The sequence below is a fragment of the Erpetoichthys calabaricus genome, chromosome 12 (genome assembly GCF_900747795.2).
Source record: "Erpetoichthys calabaricus chromosome 12, fErpCal1.3, whole genome shotgun sequence".
NCBI classification, from domain to species: domain Eukaryota; kingdom Metazoa; phylum Chordata; class Cladistia; order Polypteriformes; family Polypteridae; genus Erpetoichthys; species Erpetoichthys calabaricus.
This window is the reverse complement of record NC_041405.2, coordinates 17,585,636-17,612,675: the sequence shown is the minus strand read 5'-3', so window position 1 is coordinate 17,612,675 and position 27,040 is coordinate 17,585,636. Positions and strand designations below refer to the sequence as shown.

At 37.7% G+C, this 27,040-nt stretch overlaps 1 protein-coding gene across 1 annotated transcript; it reads right to left on the bottom strand.

Annotated features, from left to right (window-relative positions):
• Positions 1-2,172: 2,172 nt before the first annotated feature.
• Positions 2,173-26,532, bottom strand: LOC114663000 (tripartite motif-containing protein 16-like). The gene is made up of 9 exons (XM_028816761.2): positions 25,932-26,532; positions 23,753-23,848; positions 21,080-21,313; positions 19,977-20,136; positions 19,816-19,863; positions 15,810-15,881; positions 11,751-11,780; positions 7,563-7,745; positions 2,173-2,682 (listed from the first exon to the last, which is right to left on the bottom strand). The coding sequence occupies exons 1-9, from the start codon at positions 26,283-26,285 to the stop codon at positions 2,483-2,485; spliced, it is 1,377 nt and encodes a 458-aa protein (XP_028672594.2). The 5' UTR covers positions 26,286-26,532; the 3' UTR covers positions 2,173-2,482.
• Between the last annotated feature and the right edge of the window lie 508 nt (positions 26,533-27,040).

The window sequence follows — 27,040 nt, the reverse complement described above, 5'->3', positions numbered from 1 at the left end:
CCTATGTAGGTACATACTGTAGTTTAGACATTTCCCTCTACCCCTGTTTTTGTGTGTATTATCTGTCTTTATCGTTATTCACACTAGTGCTGGAATGCCTGTAGTATTCACTATTCAATTGGCAGACAGCATGCATATTAACTACTGGTTATGTTTCTTATATATAAATATCAGCATTCTTTACACACACATAAGTATAAGGTATATATTTGACTAAGAGAGAACGTTACATTTATAGCAGAGAGAGACAGCGGAGAGAGCGCATTTGCTTTGCACCCTCCATGTGTTCTAAATTTGCCGTTTCAATTCCACAATTCATACTCATTCAATGCAAATAAAAGTACTGAGTAGTGTACAACAAAAAACGGATTTCAATTTTGACTATAATTGAAATATTTAGTTGTTTTTAAAAGCTTTTAATTCTGATGGTTTTTATCAATTTTAATACAGAGTGTTCAACAAAAGAATAACAAGAAAAACAAAAGAATATTTTATTTAAGGTTACATTTTAGTTTTTAAACATTGGATTGTTTTTTTCTTAGTCTGATCCCATTTTTTATAAAATTGAAAACAATTTATGGCCTTACCTTTATTTGTAAATGAAGCCCATGTGCCTATCCTTCTCTATGAAAATCTCAATCAATTTCTTATATAATTTATCCTCATTTTCTTTTAGTTTTAAAAATCTTAATCTTCCATTTTGGCAGTCAGTTGGAACAAAAAATTCAGCAATTTTGACTATAAAAATGATCAAAGTTATTGGAATCATACAGAGAACAAATTTAAAGCACAGACCAGTGGACAAAATTATTTTATGTTATCATTATTCATTTTTTTACTTTTCATGAGACGGATCATAGGCCCCATCTTCTTTGACACGATGGTGAAATCGGAGGTGTATCTGCACATTTTTCGCCAGTTCGCCATTGTTACATCCAGCAAGATGGTGTGACTTGCCATACTTCCCGCATATCTATGACTACTATTCGGGAGCATTTCCCTGATAAAAGGGTTATTATCAAGGGTTTGTGGCCACCACGATTGTCTGACTTAACAAAATGTGACTATTTCTTGTGGGGTCATTTAAAGGGCTGCGTGTATGAGACAAAGCCGCAGTCTGTAAATGAACTGAAGTTGAACACTGAAAATGCTATACAGAGAATTGATCCCATGACATTGCAAAAAGTGTACATGAACATGCTGAAACGGGCACAGAGATGTATTGACACACAAGGAGATCAATTTCAACATCTTCTGTAAATGTGAGTACCAAATCAGATCAGCCACATAATGTAGCTGTCTCAATGAACGCAGGACACTTTTTGTGGGCCACTCTGTATTTGAATATAACTAAAAAGTTGCAATGGGTTTTTTGAAATCTATATCTGTATAAACCACACCTGATGTAAGAAAGCTATCAAGCTGTTAGCAGGAGGGGATTATTACAAGATTCATACATTTTATAGCTCCAAATTTAATTAAAAGTTCATCTAATCTAATTTAAATTTATCAGTTGTTGATTCTTTCTCAGTATACATCATCAGTGTTCATTTTTATTCCAATCACTACCAAATCCACTTAATCCAGGTCAACATCACAGGAGATCTGAGTACTGGGAGCACTGGGTAGAAAACAGGAATCAGGCAACAAAGAGGAGGTGCTGGTCCACCATGGGGCACGCTCTTACATTTTCCTTAGGTCTATTTAAAGTTGGGTCAGGCCTGTGATGTGAGAGGAAAATGGAATACACAGGGAAAAACCTACAAAGAAATAAAAGAAAATGCCTCCAGTCTCAGCTTAGTTTGTACAAGGAGCTGGTGTCAGCTTAAGGGCTCTGATGATGGTAGTTACCCACCAACACATGTCAGCTCTGTGTTCTCATTCCTTCTCTTTTCCTCCTTCTGCAAAACTGGAGTTCCACCACTGACGTCACTTCCGCTGTCCACCTCCTGAACCCTCCACTTTCTGCTTTGAACCCATATGACCGGAAACCGCCATCTTAATTTAGTTTCTGTACTGGACTTGCATCTAAGATGACATTTTGTGTTTTCTTTACATTATACGGGGTCATGGCCATGCCCCAAATCTTTTTCTGTGTTGGTTTACTTTCTTACAGTGGTTAAGAATTGGATGTAAGTAGCTGTAGATGAATTTTGTACCAAAAAGACAGACTTCATTGAACTTTTTTATTTCTTCAAACCAAACAGCCCTTTCAGGAATTGCATACAGCAGCATCGGCATTAATGACAAACCTCCTATCTGTATCACTTAAATGTAATGTAAAGAACACCTTTTAAATGGTGCAAGCTATAACAAGCTAGGTAGTAATATAGTCTACGTACACATGCATTTTAAAATTCAAGGTTACAGGTGGATGGAGCCATTCCTGGAAGTACTAAGCATATAACATGAACCAACTCTGAATGGGGTGCCAGTCTACCTCATGGCATAATGTACATGAAGAAGATTGTTTTTTGATTTTTTAGTTTTTAAGTATAACATTGAAAACCTTTTTTAGTGCTTCTTGATTTAAAGAGGAATTATGGAAGCCACGTTGTTCATGGAAAAGGCAGTCCACTGTCAATAATACATCTTTCTCTTCCACAAATTTACTGCTGTCCACCAATATAAGACGGGGATCAGGAGTATGATGCATGATGACCAGAATAATTTTTGTGCCAGCTGTTGAAAATAGAAAATTGCATAAAATTAGACAGAAACCATACATTTTTCAATCCAATTATCCAACCTGCTTAATCCCATTCAGGGTTGTAGGAGCCAAGAGAGACCATCCTAGCTGGCATGCTATTAGAGATCTTCTTAATGTAATTATCAGCAGAGTATCTGAGGTGGTTAGCATGGCTGCCCCACAATGGTAGAGTCTTGGCCTCAGATTCCAAGTGTAAGTCTGAGATTTGTCACAGTGAGTCTGTTTGGATTTTATTCGGAGTACTCTGGTGTTCATTACACCCCCCAAAGACACATGCTAAATTATCTGACAAGTCTAAATCAGTCCAGTATGCGTGTATCCTGCAGTGGACTAGAATATCTTTTGATGGTGCTTCCCATGTTGTGCCCAATGCTGCTGGCATTGAGCTGCGTGAATAAGTTAGAAAATTAAAGGAGGGGTAATCTCGTCATTTTAGCATTAATTAATATGGGAAAGTCGGATTCACTTGCTTTCCATGTGCTACGTACTGTATCCATGGAAAGCCCTGTGGTAACTCAAAATTTTCAAAATGGTGAAGGTGTGAACCTCAAGAGTCACTACAAGCAGTATATGTGTGGATCCTGATTATGTTCAGGCTGTTCAGGTCTTTCAGTTACTGCTCTTAATTCACAACATGACAGATAGATTATAACTTGAACTAGAACATACAACCAGAAAACCCCCAATCTTACATCACTTCACTGGTTTCCAGTTGCATATTGAGCAAATCTTACTTCTAAAATGTTAAATCGTTTAACTGCCTCTTAGTTACAAGTGCCTGTTAATGTCAGTACATCAGGATATACATTCCAGTCCCAAAAAGTAGGCCTGCTTATAATTCCAAGGATAAATAAAACATATGTAATAGGCAGAGGCATAAGCTACAAAGCCACCAAACCCTTTTAAATAACACTTTGGGGAGGCCTGCAGGTCTGCACATTTAAATCGAGGCTCAAGACGCATTGTTTTAACACAGCATATTCTTGTTAGAGCTGCTCTTCTTTTTGCTCATTTACACTCATTTTTAATTGTAGTACTTGTTTATTTGGCCATTGCTAAGTCTTTATCCTTTTCTTACTGTTTTTGCATCAGTGTTGCCATTTGGTCTGTCTTAGAATGAATGTGCATTCATAAATGATGGATCCGTTTTCAGATGAACTTGTTATTTGATTATTTTATATCAGTATACAGCTGAAAAAGAACACCCTGCTACACCCATTCACAGTCCAGGGAAGTCTTATCAGAAGTGGTCTTCATGGAAGAGTTGCACGCAAAAAGCTATTCCTTTTTGAGGTGCAAATAAAGCCAAACAACTCATCTACACAAAAAAGGGAGCAGGTGCTCCAAATCAGGAGTCCCTAAGGTGTGAGAGATAAAGAGGAAGTGGAGAGTGGGGTGCGTTGTTTACAATTACTGCAAAAATGAATCTATTGCTCTTTTACTTGCTTGTAACAAGAAATTAACAAAGCCTTATTCTGGTGCTCAAAACACTTACAAGGCATTAGTAAAGTATTTATTCATCTGTGAAATGTGGCCTACTAAAATAGTGTCACTTTGGAACATTCAAAGGTGGCTCATAAGTCATTTTACCAGCATGCCACACTGTACAAATATGAATGGCCAGTTTACTAATGCATTTTAGGTGTAACAAATACAAATGAAGCCTTTGTTAAGGTATTGTTATGTAGCAATAATTGAGTAATAGATACATTTTGCAGTACCTAAACTAAACTGTTACCAAGTCAATAAATGTAATACTTCAATAAATATTCAGATACACCATTTTAGCTGTAATATTACCTTTTCTTTGTTAGTTGTGGAAATTATAATTCAAAGACACATGATATCCTATATGGTGTTCCATAAGGCTCTATCCTGGGTCCGCTGCTCTTCTCAATCTACATGCTTCCATTAGGTCAGATTATCTCGGGACATAACGTGAGCTACCACAGCTATGCTGATGACACACAGCTGTATTTATCAATAGCATCTGATGACCCCGAATCTCTTGATTCGCTAACACAATGTCTAACCTGTATCTCAGAATGGATGAATAGTAACTTTCTCAAATTAAATAAAGAGAAAACCGAAATCTTAGTGATTGGCAATAATGGATACGATGAGGCTATTAGAAATAAACTGGATGCATTAGGATTAAAAGTCAAAACAGAGGTAAAAAGCTTAGGGGTAACCGTTGATTGTAATCTGAATTTTAAATCGCATATTAATAAGATCACTAGGACAGCATTTTTTCACCTAAGAAACATAGCAAAAGTTAGACCTCTTATTTCATCGAAAGATGCAGAGAAATTAGTTCATGCGTTTGTTTTCAGTCGGCTAGATTACTGTAACGCACTCCTCTCAGGACTACCCAAAAAAGACATCAATCGTTTGCAACTAGTGCAGAATGCAGCTGCTAGAATCCTTACCAGGAAAAGAAAATCCGAACACATTTCTCCAGTTTTGATGTCACTACACTGGTTACCTGTGTCATTCAAAATTGACTTTAAAATTCTGCTTATGGTTTATAAAGCCTTAAATAATCTCGCCCCGTCTTATATATCGGAATGTCTGACACCTTATATTCCAAATCGCAACCTCAGATCCTCAACTGAGTGTCTCCTTAGAATTCCAAGAGGAAAACTTAAAAGAAGTGGCGAGGCGGCCTTCTGCTGTTATACACCTAAAATCTGGAATAGCCTGCCAGTAGGAATTCGCCAGGCTAATACAGTGGAGCACTTTAAAAAACTGCTGAAAACACATTACTGTAACATGGCCTTCTCATAACCTCACTGTAATTTAATCCTGATACTCTGTGTATCCAATTCATTATAATAACTATTCATTCAAAATCTGTACTAACCCCTACTCTCTCTTCTGTTTCCTTTTCTGGTGTCCTGTTGGTGGTGGCTTGCACCACCACCATCTACCCAAAGCACCATGATGTTCCAACAATGATGGATGGATTAAAAGCCAGAAGTCTGTATGACCATCAGCATCAAATGACTCCATGAGAACCTTAACTACAAAGAGGACTATTTCATTTATGTTAGGTAGAATGCCCAGAGGGGACTGGGCAGTCTCGTGGCCTGGAACCCCTACAGATTTTATTTTTTCCTCCAGCCTTCTGGAGTTTTTTTTTTTGTTTTTTCTGTCCACCCTGGCCATCGGACCTTACTCTTTTTCTATGTTAACTAATGTTGTCTTATTTTAATTTCTTACTTTGTCTTTTATTTTTATTTTCTTCATTATGTAAAGCACTTTGAGCTACTTTTTGTATGAAAATGTGCTATATAAATAAATGTTGTTGTTGTTGTTGTCCAACTTTACAGTGTTGCAATTGGTGTCTTGCATTGTGCCTTCATTTATAGGTCATTTATTAGTTGTTCCTCTTGTTCTATGATATGGAAAGACCTCAGAAATGCGCGTTCTTGCTGTGCGCGGAGCATTTGTAAAGGCGAATACCTGGAATATGGACCTTGCGGTGATCCGTAGAGAAGGGAGAAGTCTAGCCCTGATTTTAAAACGTCACTGATTTCAAGGTTGGTTTGACATTTTTGGGGGAATGAATTGGATGCAACACCTGCTGCCTACACTCTGCCCATCTCTGCTGCTGGTGGTCCACTGCGACTGTTTTTGAACTGCGCTGCAGGTGTTAGTCGACGAGCTTTGCTAATGATGTGCCAGAACCCATTACTTCATCAGGAGTCTCCAGTTCCCCAAACATTTTGATCGTTGATTGTGTGTCATTTCCTTGCAATGCTTTGATGCTTCACAGGATTACCCCAAACCCTGGATCATCAATCGAGTATCTAAGCTTCCCGGGGAACACATTGACAAGATTATTAAGATTTAAAAAGCTAGTTCCTCAATTAATATTTAAATTTCATGCTTTTTTTTATTCCGTTTAATTTAAAATGGTTCACCCGCAGTATTGTATGTGGTTCAATTTGTGACTCAAAAATGAGAAATTTGATTTCATCTTCAAATGTGATATTACTTTTCTAGAGGGTGCGAACATAAATCAAACACTTTCTATGGGTGTGGGGCATAGAAAAGGCTGGGAACCACTGCTCTAAACATATGAATCATAATTTGAAATTTTTGTCTCAAACAGAAGGCAGTTTGTCTTTCATAGGGCTGGTGAATGGTATGGAAATGAATGTCTGCAGGCAACACTGAAGCATTGTGGAGGTTCTCTACAGGTTTGGGGCTGCATTTCTACAAATGGAGTCGGGACTGATGCCCCATTATTTATGAGAAGTACAGAAGGATTATTAGCCATTATGTAGATGTCTGATCAGTTCCAGTTTAATTCTGCAGCATGACAATGGCCAGAAACACATGGCCAAAATCATAACAAGAGAAACGGGGAAACCTGCAACAGGTGGTATGGCACACATAGGGCACTAATCTCAGTATCTTGGATTACAAGTAAGATACACAAAATCTGCAGTGGAAATGGGGAAAGTGAACAAGAGACACACCTGGACCTTCAGACACTGCATGACACTGGACCTAACAGAAGGCAAATACTGATATCATTTATTTTTTAGTTCTGTTTACCACAACTTCTAGGAATTTTATTGATTTTTAATAAATAACTATTCATGGCGTTATTTTTGGAAGCATTCCTCCTTTACACCAGTTTATCACAAGTGCCTAGACACTTGTACAATTCTCGATTCACAAATTATGTGGAGAAAAGTATCATTTTAATGCTTCCTGTTCACTTGCTGTTAGTATCTACATCAGCATGACTCTTGTAGAATATCTTTAAAATGAATCACCCAGTTTATAATTAACCATTATGACAGTAGCTTGTTAAAAAAACCATTGTTGTGTTCCTTACCAGAAATTTGCCGAAGTGCATGGCTGATATCCTTTCCTAATCGAGATACGACACTACAGAAGAGCAGCACCAGCTTACTTTTTGTATCAGAAAAAGTCTGATAGCGGATGCTTTTCATCTCATCAAGTCTTCTTAAAAATTCTTCTCTGGCACCGAAAGTATTCTCCCCACCAATGACTTGAACTGCCAAAGATCAACAAAATCAAAACAGGGAAATAACATTTTTTTTCCAAGAATTGAGATTATATGTTATATGATGTACAAATGTACGGAAATATGAAAATTGTATATTTTTTTAGAGTTCTGTAACTCTAAAATCGGGCCATATTAACTCTTGAGGGATTTTTGCTATACAAGGCTATGCTCGAGGTGTGACTCTGTCCTGAAAACACTGGGATCTCAGGTCACACTGGCCATCTTGTAAAGTCAGAGGTCATTACTCCTGCTGTCTAGAACTTTGCATTACCTCAGTCAGGGACAGCTCAAGCCCATTAGTCTTTATGGTCTCCCTGTTCATGAAGGTGAGAACAGATTGGACTGAAAAGATAAGAATCTCGTGTTATGGCACTGTGTGTTTTTTTGTTTTTTTTAAACAGATTTTTTTGTTGCAAATGATTGCAAATCAGATCCCATCATTTCAATTAATATCACAACTAGCGACGAGTGAAACAAGTTTGAAAAAACTAAATTTGCAAGGAAATGTAGTTTTGCTTCACACAAAAAGAAAATAATTGTGAAACAAACTGTTTCACCCCAAATGAAATCTCTGCCATTGGCACAGATAGTTTAAATGTGTCTTTAGCCCTCTCCTCTGTGTGCAAAAGTATATAACAGTTTGTTATGGTGCAGAGCAAGGCAAGAGAGACACTGCTAAAATCTATCAGGCTGGGAATGTGGCAGCCAGCGATAGGCTTATGGGTTTGGGGTACTGGGCACAGAAGGTGTTCCACATAGCGTTAAATGAGCCCCGAAATGAGTGGTGCCAGACAGAACTGTCGGCAAGGATGTGCATGCAAGCAGTGTGGTGGCATTGCATGGAACCAAGGGAGAAGACCAAGGAAAGTAAAAACGGTTTGGGCTTTAGAATAACCCTAAGGCAACAATATTATAATAAGATATTGAAAAGCCCCATAAAATCTCATTTTAGTGAGTTTGCATTTTGCAAATGAGAAAATCCCGTGAATTTTGGGGACAATTTCCTAAAATCACAACCCTATCAACTGTCCTCTATTTGTCTGCTTTACTGAATGTCCCATTTCCTGCACATCCCATTTCATTTGCACATCCGACATTTTCTGAGTTTCTTCTGGAGCTGAAGTCACTCCAGCAGATCTTAACTATGATCTTGGTGTTTTCGATTCAAGGCAGGACAGTCAAAGTTTCCACCTGTTTCTCTGGTATTTCCTTTGTGTTCTCTCTGCTTTTCCATTTCTGGCTAACTTTCTAGGGTCATCTACAGTAGACTCTTTAAAACCAGAAAATGTAATAAATGCACGGCACAAATGAGAAAAGGGAACAAGTGGTGCTAAAATAGCGATACATTTTGCCACACAAATTCAGTGATTATACAGTGAGAGCATCGTGGTATATGAATCGGAACTGTATCTTCAGATATTACAAATGAAAAACTTAGTAATCAATATGTAAATGTTTCTTCATGAATAATAAACAAGTAAACTACTGTATGAATTTTCAAATAAGATCTTCCCTTAGTCAGTTTACACAAATAATCTATGTGGCGGATGGCTAGGGCTCCTGCCCAGCAGGGACGCCTGGAGGATGGAAGGCCCGGGAGAGGGACAATGCCTCCCCTGGGACAAAAGAGGGCAGCCGCCTTGGTTTGCATCTGGATCACGGGGTCAGAGCTTAGACGCTCAGCCCTGTTGGGGCCCATTGCCATCGCCAGGGGGCGCCCAGACGGCTATGGAGCCATGGACTGCAGTACTTCTGCCACACCAGGAAGTGTTGTTGGAACAGGAACCAGGTACACCCGGAGTGCTTCCGGGTGTCCATGCAGCACTTCTGCTACACCAGGAAGTGCTGAAGTAAGGTCATCACGGAGCACCTGGAGCACATCCGGGTGCATTATAAAAAGGGCAGCCTCACTCCATTTGAGGAGCCGGAGTCGGGAGGCAGAGGACAGAGCTTGCGAGAGAGGAGTAAAGGCGGCAGTAGAAGAGAAAGGAAAGAAGAATAAGAATAAGGAAAATAAAGAAGGATCATGAGCTGATTTGATTGCTGATTTGTGCACTGTGTGCTAGAAAGGCAGTTGTGAAAATAAACATGTGTGCTTTGAGCATTGGGTGTCCTGTGTCTGTCTGTCTGTAGTTGGACTGATCTTCCACATCTATAAGATGCCCCCAACACACTTGTGTTACAAATGTAATTTGTATTTTTTCACTGCTTGTTGTCACACGGCATTCTCATCTGGACTCTTTAACAGTTCATTTGGCCTGGTTCTGTGAAACTCACTTTAGAGTTTTTTAGGGAGTTTTAAAGAGTCTTTAATTTGGTGGAGCGCAAGAAATACTGCTCCCTAAAGTCTCGTTAACGCTTCCATGTTTAACTGCGTAAAACTGCATTGAGCACGGGTAACATCAATTCTACTTATGCTTCTTGATCACATCACTGCAGAGAAGTGGAATGGTACATTTTTTTCTGTATAAGTCGCACAAAAATGCACCGTTGTGCTGTGTTTTCTCCACAGGAAAACTAACTACATGGAAAGTCACCATTGGCAAGACCCATTATTTGGTAATCGCCTTATTCTTGCTGAGGATATGCACACTCCTAGCTGATGATTAATTTTTTACTATGTATTAATAATAATTAATTAAATATATATTAATGCATGAAAATGCCTTTCTTCATATGTGAATGGCACAAATTTTATTGGAAGTGTAATAATTTATTTCACTTTTTTTTTTTTTGTAAAGTGAAACTTTGAGTGTTGCAGCCAATTAAATTTCACATCAATCATTTCACTCCTCACTATGGGACACTAATGTTTGATTTTTTAAATGTTTTTTCTAGGTTATAAGCAACTAAGGCAGTCTTATTTGTTAATATTTTAAACTAACATACTGTATGCTGTCATCTGTGAGGGAGGAGTGGAAGCTTTAGATTCATCAAAAATTTCGATCACCGGTTTTCCAATGGATGAAATGACATTTTAGGGTCCCCTGATACCTAAAACATTGCTATCTCTGGGGAGGCAGCATTAAGAAGAAAGACGCCTCACGCCTGGACAAACTGGTGAGGAAGGCAGGGTCTACTGTTGGCATGGAGCTGGACAGTTTAACATCTGTGGCAGAGCGACGGGCGCTGAGCAGGCTCCTATCAATTATAGAGAATCCACTGCATCCACTAAACAGGATCATCTCCAGACAGAAAAGTAGCTTCAACTGTTCTGTCCTGTGCTGTGCTGCTCCACTGACAGACTGAAAAGATCTTTCCTCCCCAAAACTATGGGGATTTGGTAAACGTTAACATTATACAAAGCTATTGTCTGTTTTTACCTGCACTATTATCAATCTTTAATTTAATATTGTTTTTTGTATCAGCATGCTGCTGCTGGAGAATGTGAATTTCCCCTTGGGATTAATAAAGTATCTATCTATCTATCTATCTATCTATCTATCTATCTATCTATCTATCTATCTATCTATCTATCTATCTATCTATCTATCTATCTATCTATCTATCTATCTATCTATCTATCTATCTATCTATCTATCTATCTATCTATCTATCTATCTATCTAAATCACAGGTGTGTGTGTGTGTCTGTGTGTCACAGTTTCTTGAGGATGAACTAGAGCTGAAATGACTGCACAGAAAAATACCAAACTCGAAACTGAAGCCTGTTATGAGATGACGATGTGCTGATTAGTTTTTGAGCCAAATCGTGCAAGAGAAAGAGACACTAGAGGAACCCTTAATCCCTGTAATTCTGCAATTAATAATGAATTCTTCTTGTCAATTGCTATCGTAATGACCTGTTTTATGATCAGAAAGATCAGCATCAGAGTGGTAAATCATTACTGAAATGTTAGAGAATAGCTCGTGTAACTTGGTTCCAAGGGTGCAAAGCCTACTGATGCTCACTTCTGAATTTTTTTCTTTTTGCAGTACCTGCGAGGAGATAATGAACATTCCAAATGGTACACACAAATATTTCAATACATACCATTGGGGTATTTTCTCAATGGACCTGCACCTGAATAAAACAAACATAAAAATATGAACACATACAAATAAAAATTAAATGTAACAGGACATTTCTGCATTAGTTGGTAGACAATTTTTAAAGAACTCCAGAAGAAATCCTTAAGGAAATTTGTTCCACTCCTTTTACCTTGAAGTTCTACATATATAGATAGAAAATAGAAATAGAAATATAGATGCACCCATAATATGTGAAGAAGTTAATGCAGACTCATTCTTTTTAGCTATGAAGACTTACGTTGGCAAACAGAACAGCGGCCATTTAAAGAATTGTGTTCCAAATCAATCCATTCAGGGTATTTGACTGTATTGGACGCCTCTTATCTTGGCATTTAGGGTAACATCCTTTTCTGTCTTGTGCTTGTGCCAGTTCTGTGTGAAGTGACAGGTTCTGAAAACTAGAACTGTGAGTGTAAATTTGAGTGTGAGGGTCTTTCACTTGAGTTTTAAAAGTGTGCCCAGCATCCAAAATCTCTTTGGGTACTTGTCAGATGTTTGAATTTTCTCTAATTCTGGTTTGCCTTCTACTCTTTGTGTACTTTTGTTTTTTTTTACTATTCATCTATCTATGTCCATTTTCAAATCCATTTAATTAAAGCTGGTGTCCTAGTGGGCCAGGGCCTATCCTGACAGTTACCCTCAACACCAAACAGGTTTATAGCTGCTGAACGCAGCGATGAGCTGCACCATTCTTTTTACTTGTCTGATGAATTTACTACATTATGAATACATTTTATATTTGCTATTATTTATAATTATTTTAAAAGTAAGCCAAAAAGGAAAGCACTCACTGCTGAGGCACAAGAAGACATATGTGGCACAATGAAACTTAAACAGTTCAGTAAATGCCTTTTTATTAGTTGAAATGGTAAACGTAAAGTGTGCATTGAAAAACTAGTAAGTACCATCAATGTTAGATATTCATATTTTTTAAATTCTGTATTAATCTTTGTACTGGTTACCACAGCGCTTGACAGTCTTCTAACATTTCAGTTTTGCTCTCCCCAAATACAACATGCCTGAAAAATACATGTTATTTATTTATTGAGCAGATCATTTTATTCATTATTAGCTGAAAATCTCAATTGCATGAAGTATAACTAATAAAATATTAATTTCCAGATGTGTACATTATAGTAATTTTTTATAACTTTAAAAGTAGAATGTGTAGATTTTACTGTGCTCATCAATATGAATATTTATCTTTAATTTATTTATTTTATTATCTCTAATTTGCTTTCTTTCATTTGGCCTTATTTTCATGCTTTCTCTCTGCTTCAATGAGATCATCTATCCACAGGAAATGTTGACTTCCTCTTGAAATCTTATATAATGTAAAGGAAATTGCTTGCTGTTATCTCCAGCTACGCCTTTGCCAGAAGTTAAACATTAAGACAAAACAGAGATATTTTAAAGCAACCAAGCTAGCATTTTGTTTAATTGTACCTGATTAAGTCAGCAATTCAAGAGAACAATTAATCCAATTTGTTTGTCTCGAGGACAGACACCATAGGAAAGAATTCCTTACGCTGTATTTTAAAGTCCATCCTGAGTGTGGAACTGTGAATAACAGATAAGAACTAAATAATGATTTCTGAACTTTTTAAATTATTAAGTTGTAAAGGAATCCCACCTTTGTTTATTGCTTCAAAAGTGCTAACTTTGAACCTTCTATGATGTAAGGGGATTACTAGATATGCAGGGATGGCCTTTGAATTGAAAGCTCAAAGTACAAAATGTCATATAATTTTTTTCTTTTTTTTTTTAAACAGTGGTTTCATCAATGCATTGCTTAAAATATTAATGATACAATAGACTAGGGGTTGAAAAATGTTTGCCATCCTGTTTTCAGATTTGATGCATTAACAATTAAATTAGTTTCTGAAAGAATAAAAATGGTACAATATTTATATTGAAAATATGACCAACTATCCAGCACACTAAAAACCATTGAAATTAACTGATTGTTGGCAGGGAAGGGCGGCACAGTGGCGCAGTGGTAAAGGGACCTGGGTTCACTACCCGGGTCTTCCCTGTGTGGAGTTTGCATGTTCTCTCCATGTCTGCATGGGTTTCCTCCGGGTGTTCCGGTTTCCTCCCACAGTCCAAAGACATGCAGGTTAGGTGCATTGGCGATCCTAAAATCATCCCTTGGTGTGGTTGCTGTGCCCTGCCTGGGATTTGTTCCTGCCTTGCGCTGTGTGCTGGCTGGGATTGGCTCCAGCAGACCCTGTGACCCAGTGTTAGGATATAGCGGATAGGAAGATGGACTGACTGACTGGCAGGGAATGTACCTCTGCTGATAGGTGGAGAAGCAGACAAAATTCAGTTTAATTTATTTTTGCTTTTCACTTTGTGCATTCACAGAGACTTGTGACAAATTCTCAGGCAAAATGGAAGGATAAATTTCACAAACGACTAAATACAGAATCGGTACACATGAGGACAGAGGTTTGCTAAAACGCACAGAAAGAAAAGAAGATACTGATTAACATACTCTACATGGAAATCAACTATAGCTATACTTTTATTAGTTTTATTAACAATTTAGCAGGCATGGAGACATTCAATGCTTGAAGAAAAACAGCTCTTAAAATTATGTGTGATGCATAAGATTTTTCTCACTACCAAATATTCCTGTTCTTTACCTTACCTAACCAAAACATGCCTTACCAGGAATACATTTATACATAAAAGGAACCCATGTTCCAAAGTCGTTCTTCTTGTGACAGGTTTAATATGTATCTTGACGCCACATTACCTAAAAAGAAGGAAACTCATACTGACTTTCATAATCTGTTGAACGTGAATGCGACTGATCTTTTTCAGGCTTCATTTATCCTTCTTTTTCAGGACCAGGTGACTCATTTCTTTGCTCAGTGTTTTGTTCTACAGAATTACAAGATGCCAAATGAATAAATAAACATGCCCTCATGTCAAACTTTAAAATAAGATGGACTCAGTTCCTCTTAGTAGAAGACAGAAATGAACTGAACAGTTCTGTAAAGAGAAATGAACCAAACAGAGCCAAGAAAATTAACACCGGCCTGGTCAGAAGTTACAGGAAGCCCCTTGAGGAGGTTTCTTCTGCCAAATGAGGTTCCTACAGATAATAAATCTAAAGGTTTGCATCATGTTTTTATCATCCATGGTCTTTGACGTATGCTGGATGGTAACTAGACATGCAAAATGTCAATGAACAATTTTGTGTGTCTTTATTATACTTCTTGCTGTGTTATAATATTTTAACAAGAGATTTTTTGCAAGTAACGTATAGCTTAGAAACTTGAAGAAACAGGGACATCAGAGACTGCAGGAAGAAGTTTTGGGGACAATCGTCCATCCTGATTAAATCCAGTAAAAAATTATTTAGCTAGACCCCCGTGACCCTGTGTTCGGATTCAGCAGGTTGGAAAATGGATGGATGGATGGATGGTAATGATGGTGATGACATATGCAGTATATAAATAAATAGTGTGAATGCTGTCAACCAGAATGTTACCTGTGCTTCTCAATTATTCTTTTAACGTGCTATGGCTACATATACATTTGTACTTGCATAACATACCAGTTGCATTATTCAAATAATCTGAGGAGCATTAATACAGATTTTCCCACATTTTGCACAATTAGTAACGTCTAATTGTTACTAAAAAAGCTTAATATTCAAGAAGTCCAGTGTATCCACTGCTAATGACAAAATAGACCGGGATATAGAAAATGTTTGCTAACCTTTTGTTCTCAGATTTTATATTTTTAATAATTAACTTAGTTTATGACAGAAAAAATATATTTACATGTAAAATATGGTCAACAATCCAGTACACTAAATATCTTTGAAATTCACTAATTGTATTAAGGAAGGTACATTTGCTGACTGATGGAGAAGGCAACTCACCTGAGCAAATTTATGCATAATAGGAACCCATGTTCTAAAGTCGCCTTGTGACAGGCTTAATATGTCACTTTCGTAATGTATCTTGACACCCCTTTACCTAATAAGAAGGAAACTCATACAGACCTTCATAATCATGCTTAATTACGTCTTTCTCTTCAGAATCAGGTACACCATTTCTTTCTGCAATCTTTAGTTCTACAGAATTATAAGACGACAAATAAATAAATAAATAAATAAACATGCCCTCATTTGTTAAACTTTTAAATGAGATGGAGTCAGTACTTACTAGTAATAAACATAAATTAACTGGGCTAAATGTGTACATCTGTGGTGGGCTGGTGCCCTGCCTGGGGTTTGTTTCCTGCCTTGTGCCCTGTGTTGGCTGGGATTGGCTCCAGCAGACCTCTGTGACCCTGTAGTTAGGATATAGCGGGTTGGATAATGGATGGATGGAAATGTGTACATTAAATGCAACTTTGGCTTGGTCAGAAGTTATGGGATGCCTCTTTGTGAGGTTACTGCTGCTAAATGCAGCAACATGTACCAACACATAAGAAATCTAAAGATTCAAGTCATTTTCTCATATATGGTCTTGAGTGCAAACAGTATGGTAACTAGAGATGCTGTATGACAATGCAAAGCTTTGTGTTTGTCTTTATTATAGTTATTGCTGTATTGTAATTGTTCAGCAAAAGGTACTTGAAACAAACCTATACCATAAAAACATGAGAAAAATAGGAATCACTTCAAACTACGTATGCTCAGGACATCAGAAAGCAGAGAGTGACACATTACTAAGAATGCTTCATTTCCAAGAAGCCTGTCGTATCCACTGAGGTTCATTTTCTTCTTCTCTTCCACTCTTGTCTCGGTCGACCTCTCACAGAAAATGATCGTTTTGATTCAATTCTGTTGCATTATAGTTAGTGACCGATTTAAATCTACTGCTCTTTGTAATTATTACAATACAGATGAAACCTTAAAATATTTTGCGCTTTAAACTATTTTTTCTTTAAGTTTGGATGCCGAGTATCAGAGATGATTTCTCAATATGTTTTCTGTTTCTGGAATTATGTAAATTTTATCTTGTTTTGTTTTACTGTGACATCATTTTGTTTTCTCATTGGCGTAACCATTTTGTGACGCCATCTCCATAACGTGTCACATGTTTGCCGTAAGTCGTGCAGTGTGAAATCACCAGTTCAATGCTTTATAAGCCTCTGCCATATTACTGACAGCTGAAAACATTGTGGAGAATAACAAACAAACTTTCATTTTCGACTCTTACTGAGTACTGAATTCTTGTGATCCTCCTAAATTTAGGTTTAGAGTTTTGGTTTCAGCAAATTGTCTTTTCATGTTCCACTCTTCAATTTTGTTTCATTTAAAGTTTACATTTATTCTCCTAATCTGTCCTTTAACCCTTACAGCCCAGACCATTAGCTCAGGCTGTACAAAAATATATTTGTAGACATGCCAAACTCATGTTAACATAGATATGTGGTATGCAAAAGTCCATTTTGAATTGTAATTTACATTTAAATTAGAACACTGTTGCATTTTGGACAGTGCAGAATCTTAATGTTCCTTGGATTAAAGTTCAAAGCTTTGCCTAACTGATGTCTGTGTACAGTTTACATGACTTTTCCATATGTATATGAGCTTTTTCCAGGGTCTCTAATAATGAGTTTTGATGACAGCAACCCTCAGAACCCAAAATACTGTAAACAATGACATGAAAAAAAATTACAGAAAATGCATTGATTAGGCTAGGATTTACACCAGGTGCTTTAAATGTGTTAGGTAGCAATAATAATTACTGCTCAGACAAAAAAGAATTACAATATCAAAATAACTGCACTGTCAAACTTGAAGGTGAGTGTTAAACAAGTTCTAAAAAGGTTCAGAAATTTGGAAGGTCTTCTCCCTTGAAACAGACTGGAAGTCACTGCTTATTCTCCCAGACCCTACTGTCTTAAAAATCAAATTCTGGCAAGGGACCAGAAATATTTCACACTCATTCAGCTGCAAAAAATTAATAAAAATAAATATACAAAGTAGGATGGAAGACATTATTTATCCAAGTTAACCAGAAATCCAAGAAACATATCTGAAATGTAAATGCTTTAAGGCTGAGCAAGGTAGCAGAAATTCCTTTGCAATGTTCCTGGGCTCCTGCTACTAAGTGTTATGGATTATCTGCTTTACAGTTGCCTGGTTCTTCAGGGTAAGCTGGAGCTCAGGGATTCAGAAGACAAAACCAATCCAAACCCACAACATAAGGGTAGAAATAACTGCTGCATACTAAAAATAACTGAGAAAGGACAAGAAAAATTCCCCTTTTTTGTTTTTTCATTATATGTCGTAAGTTTAAGAAAAGATAGAATCACAACTCTGGACAAGTGGTTTAAAAACAAAAATGAAAACTACACTGCTCTTTTTGTCTATTTCATGAAAACTTACTTTGTTCTAATGCAGTCAGTCTGATATCATCAAGATTCTGTTGTTCCAGATTTGTTGAAGGTGAATAACAATGCTGGAACATCAACCCCAATGTTATTTCAGAAACAACAATCCACTTGTTTGCATGCCACTTGTTCTAAACTAAGGCATCTTGAAATGTAGTGTTGACTTCTTGCATGTCTTCTTTAAGTTGATCAAGCCATCATTTCTTTGCTCTACCACGTGATTGATTTCCTTGTTGATTGAGGTGTAGGGTTGTCTTCGCAACTGATTTGTTGTGCTTTGTACATCTTCTCTGTGATCAATTCCCATGATCCTTCTCATGTCCAATGATATCTCATCTACCATTTTAATACATGTGTGCATTGTTATCAATCGCATTGACAGCAGACCTTACCAATCTAATAGTAGATTCAGTAGACAAACCAGAACCAGTAGTTTTCAATAGAAAAGATCTTCACTCAAAATAGAAACAGCCATGATTCACATGACTTCTGGTATCAGGCTTATTTGGTTTTAGCTATCTGCATTCTTACAAGACACTTTTGAAAGAGAACACTAACACCTTACACTGTGACAGCCTGGTAATTCACAGTAATGGAGTCACTAATGAAGTACTAAATGATATCTTGGGGCAGCTGGGCAAACAGACAACTTGGCGAGAAGACAACTCGGTGAAAGACAATTTGGCAAAAAGACAACTCAGCGAAAAGACAACTCAGCGAAAAGACAACTCAGCGAAAAGACAACTCGGCAAAAGACAATTCGGTGAAAAGACAACTCAGTGAAAACACAACTCAGCGAAAAGACAACTCGGCAAAAAGACAACTCGGCGAAAGACAACTTAGCGAGAAGACAACTCAGTGAAAGACAATTTGGCAAAAAGACAACTCGGGAAAAGACAACTCAGCGAAAAGACAAATCGGGAAAAGACAACTCAGCGAAAAGACAATTCGGTGAAAAGACAATTCGGTGAAAAGACAACTCAGTGACATCCTTTACGAACAACTTTATTCTGCAGATGGAACAAACTCTGTCTTACATTATCTTCTGTTAAAGGATTAGCAATTTTGGTTGAAGAAGATAATGTAAGATAGAGCTTGTTCCATCTGCAGAATAACGTTGTTCATCAATTATATAAATTCATTTTCAACATTTTAAATCACGTTGTCATTTAAATATCCTTAAAAAATCTCTTTGAACCTAACTGTTACCTAACTGGTAAAGGATGTCACTGAGTTGTATTTCGCCAAGTTATTTTTTCGCCAAATTGTCTTTTGCCGAGTTGTCTTTTTGCCGAATTGTCTTTCACCGAGTTGTCTTTTCGCCGAGTTGTCTTTTCGCCGAGTTGTCTTTTCGCCAAGATGTCTTTTTGCCGAGATGTCTTTTCGCCTAGTTGTCTTTCACCTAGTTGTCTTTTCGCCTAGTTGTCTTTTCTCCGAGTTGCCACTGAACCACTAAAAGAATATTCCTGATTGATTGTAGGTAACACCAATGAATAAATAAACAAAAAGAGAGAGTAAAAATGAAATCATTTGCAAGTTTTAAACAAATAGTTCCCCTTTCTCCTGTAAATGTCACATAACCTTTAAAATAAAAAAATATCTTTGCTTAGAATGTTCCGTAGAAGTAATTTTTATGAAGAATCTTTCTTTTTAAAAATTACCTTTCATTGCAGTTGGTTGATGAAGGTTCTCTAAGATATGACTTGAACCTGCAGAAAGCAAATAAAGAGAAAATCAAAGAGTTTTCTTATCTTGTTCAGCGTTTTTGATTATGTATTTTTTATTCTTTATTCAGTCTGTAGTTAACAGGACCAAATCTTACCAGGGTCTGTTGTTTCCTCAAATTTAAAGTTGCTTAGCTTATCCAGAAGCTTCTTAAGATAATTCAGGTTATTGATGAGCTGGTCTTGGAAGAGATTTATGTTAATAGCGGTGTCCTCAGTGTTTCTTTCTCCCAAAGAAGCACGGAAAGCTGGAAACGTCTATGGGAAAGCAAATTTGCAATCACAAGTTTGTCTGGTGAAAGCTATTCCACGAATCAAAAAATAAAGCCTAGGTATTGTCAGACATGTGTGCTTTTAATTAAACTTCAGCGCTCATCTATTCTAATTCCACCTAATTCGAGGATTGGCGCTGTTGCCTAATGGCTGTCCTCTTATTTTTTTCTGCAGATCTGACGTGTGGCGGCGAGCAGACGAGTAACATCACCTCCGGGTTCCAGTCCCCTGAGCCCACCTCCTGCACCTTGCATGGCTCTTAACCGGCTCTAGTGCCATCTTGCCTTCAGTTTAGCAATAGACTCGTATCTGTCAAGACGTATTTCAGGGCACATGTTACATTGTGTTATTTTGCTTTGCAATTACACAAATTTTGCTATACACTATAAATGCCACTAATGGCCACAGAACCAGCAGATTCTTTCTGTTAAATTGAAGTATATTGTAAAGAGGAGAAGCAATAGCAGGACTTCAATCTTCCTTATTGTTCCAACATAATGGTATACCGTATGTATTTGCAAATATTGCACATACAAATAATTTTTTAACTGATAATTTATTTTATAGAGTGAGATGCTTCTTACACTTGAAGGCATCTTAAATTGAAAGCAATATGGTATTATTTATAGAATTCTACACTGAGTTGCAGGCTCAGGATTCTGAAACAAGGTTACAGGTAAAAAAAAAATACCATTGCAAACGTAACAAATTTCAAAACGTACACAAATAAAATACAGATTACTTTTAACACACAGTAAACAAAGCATATTTAAATTGATTAACATGAAAAGGATCCTAAAAGTACGCAGTATGTTAATTTAATATTACTGACAACTGAGGAAAGGAAAACTGAAACTCTACACAGCAGGATCCCTTCAGAAAATAAACCTCTGGAAATCCATGGACGATTCAAATAGAAAGTCGATACCTGGAGGAAGTGAATGTGATCATCTGTTTTTGTAAGCTTTTCCAGCTCTGTGCCTCTCATCTTCAGCTCATCAGTTTCCTTCTCTAGTTTCTTTATGAGGTCTTTGACCTTCTCTTCTTCTCTCTGTTCATATTCTGTAATACTTTTAATCACCTCTTTTTTCTTCCTGGCAATAGACTGAAACAGAAAGTCGAAGGTCTCCTCATATTCCTTATTCTTCTCTTCCACGATAGTCTGATTTACAGAAGACAAAATTCTTGTAAGTCACAGCAGCTTTTGAGTCTCATTCTGATTTTCATGATATCAGGTATCTGCACAAATGAAATGTATCTCCTAGAGCAATGTTTCCTAACTACCGTGTTACGGACTAGTACCAGTAAGTAAAATATCTTTGCTTGTCCATGAAATTTGGTAATAAAATAAGTTAGGCTCTATTTGGATGCTCGTAACTCCAAGTTCACCCCTCCTGCCCTTATCAAATACACTCCAAAGATGAGCTTTCCAGATGAAGTGTATAAAATCAGCAATAGTCAAACTCTAAAGGGGCGTCCACTGTCTGATTTAACGTTAGTAAGTCTAGATGTTCGAAACTCCCATGGGAGCCCCGCTCTTTCATTTAATGTTAATAAATCTTGATGAGAGAATCTCTGCTCTATAAGGAAATCAGGCTTAAAAGAGAATACAAACACTCATGTATTATCACTTTGGGCACTGGTTGGAAAATTATAATACAGAGTAAATACATTTATTATATTATCTACCTCCCTGGTCTGTGATGACTTTCTTGATCATCTGCCAGTCCACTAGTCAAATAGATTGAAGACCACTGCCCTAGAGAAAAGCTCCTGCAGGAAGTCATGAACTTCTAAATGTGGCCACAGGTCTGATTTCTATAAAGAAGTCACTTGCAATGAGGACATAGCAGATTTCGAAGAAGAGCAACCCAGTGTACTCTGGGACCTAATAGTCCAGGCTCAGGGAATTGCTTTAGCCTTAAACAGAGAAAGCTGCGTGGAATACTAATCCAGATCTATGGTGGGCTGGCGCCTTGCCCGGGATTGGTTCCTGCCTTGTGCCCTGTGTTGGCTGGGATTGGCTCCGGCAGACCCCTATGACCCTGTGTTCGGATTCATCCATCCATCTATCCATCCATCATCCAACCCACTATATCCTAACTACAGGGTCACAGGGGTCTGCCGGAGCCAATCCCAGCCAACACAGGGCACAAGGCAGGAAACAAACCCTGGGCAGGGTGCCAGCCCACCGCAGGTGTTCGGATTCAGCGGGTTGGAAAATGGATGGATGGATGATGCACTTGAGGATACTAGAGGAAATTAGCTGGAGGTGCATTTAAAATGAATCCTGGAAGCTCTTCTAGAACAAGTTATTAAGTGATGCTGAAGCAAAAACTTTCAGCAATGTCACAACTTTAGTCTGGCATTTTATTAAGCGATCTGAGTTAATGTGTTAATCACTTCACAAAAACAAAACAGCAAAAGATATTTTTTTGAGAATGGAGTATGGCTGGGAGGAAGTTTGCTTCCTTAAACGATATTGATCATCACATGGCCGTGAATTGCTTTAAGAACTACATTGCAAACAGCAGAAATCTTCCACTCTTGGTATTCTCTAGTTGCATGAAGACTTTCTCCTTTTGTATCCCTAAAGTTTTGGAGAATGGACTACTTCAGTTCAATGTTGTCTAACATAAACACTCTATCTTCAGGTGAAGCTATGAACACCACTATAGAATGCACATCAGTCTCAGATGAGCTCAATCTCTGCCTCAGTCACGTTTCTTCACACCAGTGGGATCTTAACGAGAATGATAGTTAAGGTGTTCTGCATTAGATAGGAAAATGGCAGTTACATGAAACAGAGTGGGCCTGGAGATTGAATATAATTGAAAACAGAACGAGGGCCAAAGCCAGGAAGGTAGAAACTGAAGCGTTAAAACCAATAACAAAAAACTCAAAATACCTCCGCAAAAATTCAACAAACAGAAAGATAAAAGAAGGAATCTAATGAAAGTGTTTTTAGAGATGAATATTCAAACTTGGATAGTGATTTGGTCACCACTTTTATATAGTTGTCCTAGTGATGTCATGAAGCACACCTCAGACACATTTCCATCCACAAACAAAAGCTACGCCATCTTGTCCTAAGACATACGCACTTCTTTGTGGGAAAGCAGAAGCCGCCAACTTACTTGCGGTAGCAGTGCTGACATTCGCATGAACTTCAGTGAAACCTTTGCCTGAAATGCCTTTATTTGGATCATTTTAATTTTTTTGAAGGAAACACAAAATTTGCAAACTGTGTAATTTTTTTTTTTTTTGAGTGAAGATATACTATATGCTATACAAAATGTCACAAGTTAAAATGTCCATTTATGTGTGTGGATTATAGTAATTGTGTGCCATGAACCAATCTGCTACACTGGCACCCTGACACAAACCAGAGCTACAGCACAGAATACAGAAGCTTGACATTGCTAGGATAAAACAGACTGAGATAGTAAGGGACACACTTTGTTCTGAATTTATATTTGCCCTTATTTTCATACAAACCAAGTAATGGACACTGAGTGATTTATAACACCACATCATTTCAAGGGGTTCAAAGAGTGTTAAAATGAAATGCAACCTGGAAGAAATTCTCAGTAGAACGTACTTTAAACTCGGAAAGAGCTGTTTTGATCTCCTTGACTTTTTCTTCATTCATTTTCATTCTTTTCTGGATTTCTTGCATTGTCTCTGGTACCTCCTCCTGTGTAAAGAAATAAGAATAAGGATATGTCATTTAAATGATCTGAATCAGGAAGTGTCCTCATGTTTGAAAACGAGTGAAAGTAAACTTCAAATCAAGTGTCATGAGTGTCATGCACCAAATCGTTAGCCGCAAAAAAAAAAATCAGCTAAAATAAGCACACTATTGCATATTTGATTGCAGGATTTTGAAAAAGAAATCTAAAATCGCCCACCCAGGCACAGTCAATTTAAATGTAGGAACTGAGCAGATTTTAAGTTGGTTAATTAATCACCTTAAAGATCCTCACACTGTTCCAGTGTTCCATTGTGGTGCTGTCACCCACTGCACTCGGGTCCCAATCCAGGGGGTTTGTCGTGTGGTGGGTGCAGCAACGCGCTATCAGCATGTGCTTCCAGCCTCTCCTCTCCTCTAATTAATCATCAGTCTTACAAACAGTGATTATGAGGTGACATGTTACAAGTATTTAAAATTATGAAATGGATCCCAGCAGTTACTTTAAAATTAATACTTCAACAAGTACGCAGACACGCGGTAGGAAACTTGTTAAGAGCAAATTGTGCACAAATGTTAGAAAGATATGGAATAAATTACGTGAGGTGAAGAGTAGGACTTAAGGGACCTTGGCTTACCGTTATTTTGGACAAACTAGATCAGGGGTGTCCAACTCCGATCCTGGAGGGCTGTAGTGGCTGCAGACTTTCATTCTAATTATTTTCTTAATTAGTGACTAGTTTTTGTTGCTAATAAACTTCTTTTTCCTTATTTGTAAGTGACTTGCTGTTTGAGACACAGACCCCTTATTTGTTTCCTTTGTTACACACGTGCACTTAGGAGGCAGTCAACAAGGTCGGAGGTGAGTGAAATATCGCGAGACAGGGGGTTGATATACGGTAGTAACGCCTCTCTCTTGCCAGACAAAAAGAGGAAATATAAAGTACCTTCCATACTTCCGGGTTCCCAAGATGGCATCCAATCTTCACTTCCACCTCTGACTACTGAGGATGATGTCACTTCCGGAGCCCTCGCCATGAAGTCACTTCTGGCGCCTTAAACATGATGTCACTTCTGGTTCCACTCTGATGACCTCACTTCCGTCTGACAGCTATAACGCCATCTCCTGCCAACTCATTTCCGTCCGCCATTTTTTCTCTGTATTAAACACCATGTTTTCTCATGTACATTGCTCAATTGCTGTAAAGTACTTTGATCCAAATTATTGCTCTTTTTGCATTCATTGTCTTTTGGACATTATACGGGGATGGTCCCCAACTCTTTTTTGTTGTTTTGAAGTTCTATTTTCATTACATCTTTTTCCCTTAATTAGCAGTCAAACAATAATTAGACACAAAAAGAGCCAACACATGACCAGACAACCTGTGTCCATCATACAATATCTGAAAATAAAGAAAGGTGAAGGTCTCGGTAATATTGATCTGCTCAGGTCCATGAAATATTTTGATGGTTCTCTTAGAAAAAAGAAAATCAACAGTTCTGAAAGGTCTACTATGGCAGAATGAGAACACCAACAATCCATGGAATTAAATAAAAGGTTTAATTAACAATAAGAATTGTCTTCTAATTAAGAAACAGTTGGGAGTGAAATAGATTGGAGTGAGCTGGTCATCCGTTGGCTCACTTCACATCTCATTTTTGTTTGGTTGCCACTTAAGGAAAAAGAAAACAGAGGACTCAGTGGATGGAATCTTTGAAAACACGGCAATTAAAATGGAGGGAATACGTGTCAATGAACAGCAGAAAATTGATCCCTGATGAAGATAATGGCTTGAAGGAAAACCAGCAGCCACTGTAGCCTTCCAGGATTGGAGTTGGACACCCCTGACCCTGATTTATTGGTTTCCAATGTTCTAATGTGTGTATAAGTGTGTCCGGTAGTTAGTATCTGTTTCTTCATGCTGGTGGGATAGGCTTTTGCTGTACACAGATATTTCAGGGTTAATTTTTTTTTTCACGTTGATCCCTATTACTCTTCCGGATTGATATTGATTATTTCTTTTTCTAATAAGAGGACCCCCATGCTATGAAGTACATAACCCACAAACATAAGCCAATCCCCCCTTACCTGTTTTTCTGATCTCCCAGCCTCAGGTGTCAATATCTCGTGAGTTTTATGTTCAAGGCATACACACTTGTAGCAAATGCTCTCTCGATCAGTTCCGCAAAAAACTTCCATTAGCATGTGGTGCTTTGAGCAGATCTTCTGTGGCAGGTTAACATCTGGAGCAACAAGCCTGTGTCCCTTAAAAGCCTCATTCTCCTTGTGTGATTGGACGTGAATCTCACAGAATGAGATCAGGCAGGTCAGGCAGCTGTTGACGGCCATTTGTTTTGAGCCAGTGCACTCTTGACACTCCACGACTCCAGGCATTCCTGAGCCGAGTCGTCTTTCTGACATACTGATAGCATTTGAAGACATTTTGTCAATTCAAATTCTTTTTTCACACTTTGAACAAATCCAGCCTGTAGCCCGCAGTTTCAGTGTCACATAGACAAACAAACAGCAACTTCAAACTTCTCTTGACTTTGTGAGCCGACAGAAGGAATAATTAAATCTACTGCAGTTTATTTAGATCAGCCAGGTTTCTCAGTGAGACTGTGCAGACGCAGGCTTCACAAGATATTAAAATGAAAGTAGATGGAGTTGGGGTTTTGAAGTGAGGCCAGCTGCAGTTTTGACCCACCCAATTGCAATCAAGTCAGAGAAGAGTCATTTAGAAACAGAAAGTAACTGTGGTGGGAAAGCACAGCTTGTGTGGCTCTTGTAGGTTGAAGTTAAGATCAAGTTTCATGAGAAGAAACTGAATGTTAAAGTTGATAAAGCTCAAATGTGATCACCATGTTAAAAATAGAATGAGTCAATCCAGGAAAGCATTAACAAGAAAGCAGCCTATTAGAAAGTTAAAGTTGAAAATACAGAACTGGGAGGGATCTTAATCTGCTTAAACAGAATTGAAGAAACAGGGAGAGACATTTTAAATTAAATAAATACATAAATAAATAAAGGGAGCAAAATTCACTGAAAAGTTGCTTTGACTATTTTTGATGTAATACCTAAAATAAATATATTCTTTGCTTTAGAGCCGGTGTGCTAAATAATGCTGCATTTTGCCACCTGCACCAATATACATATTTACTAGACAGTGTAACTACAAGGGGGTGCTACTGATCCCC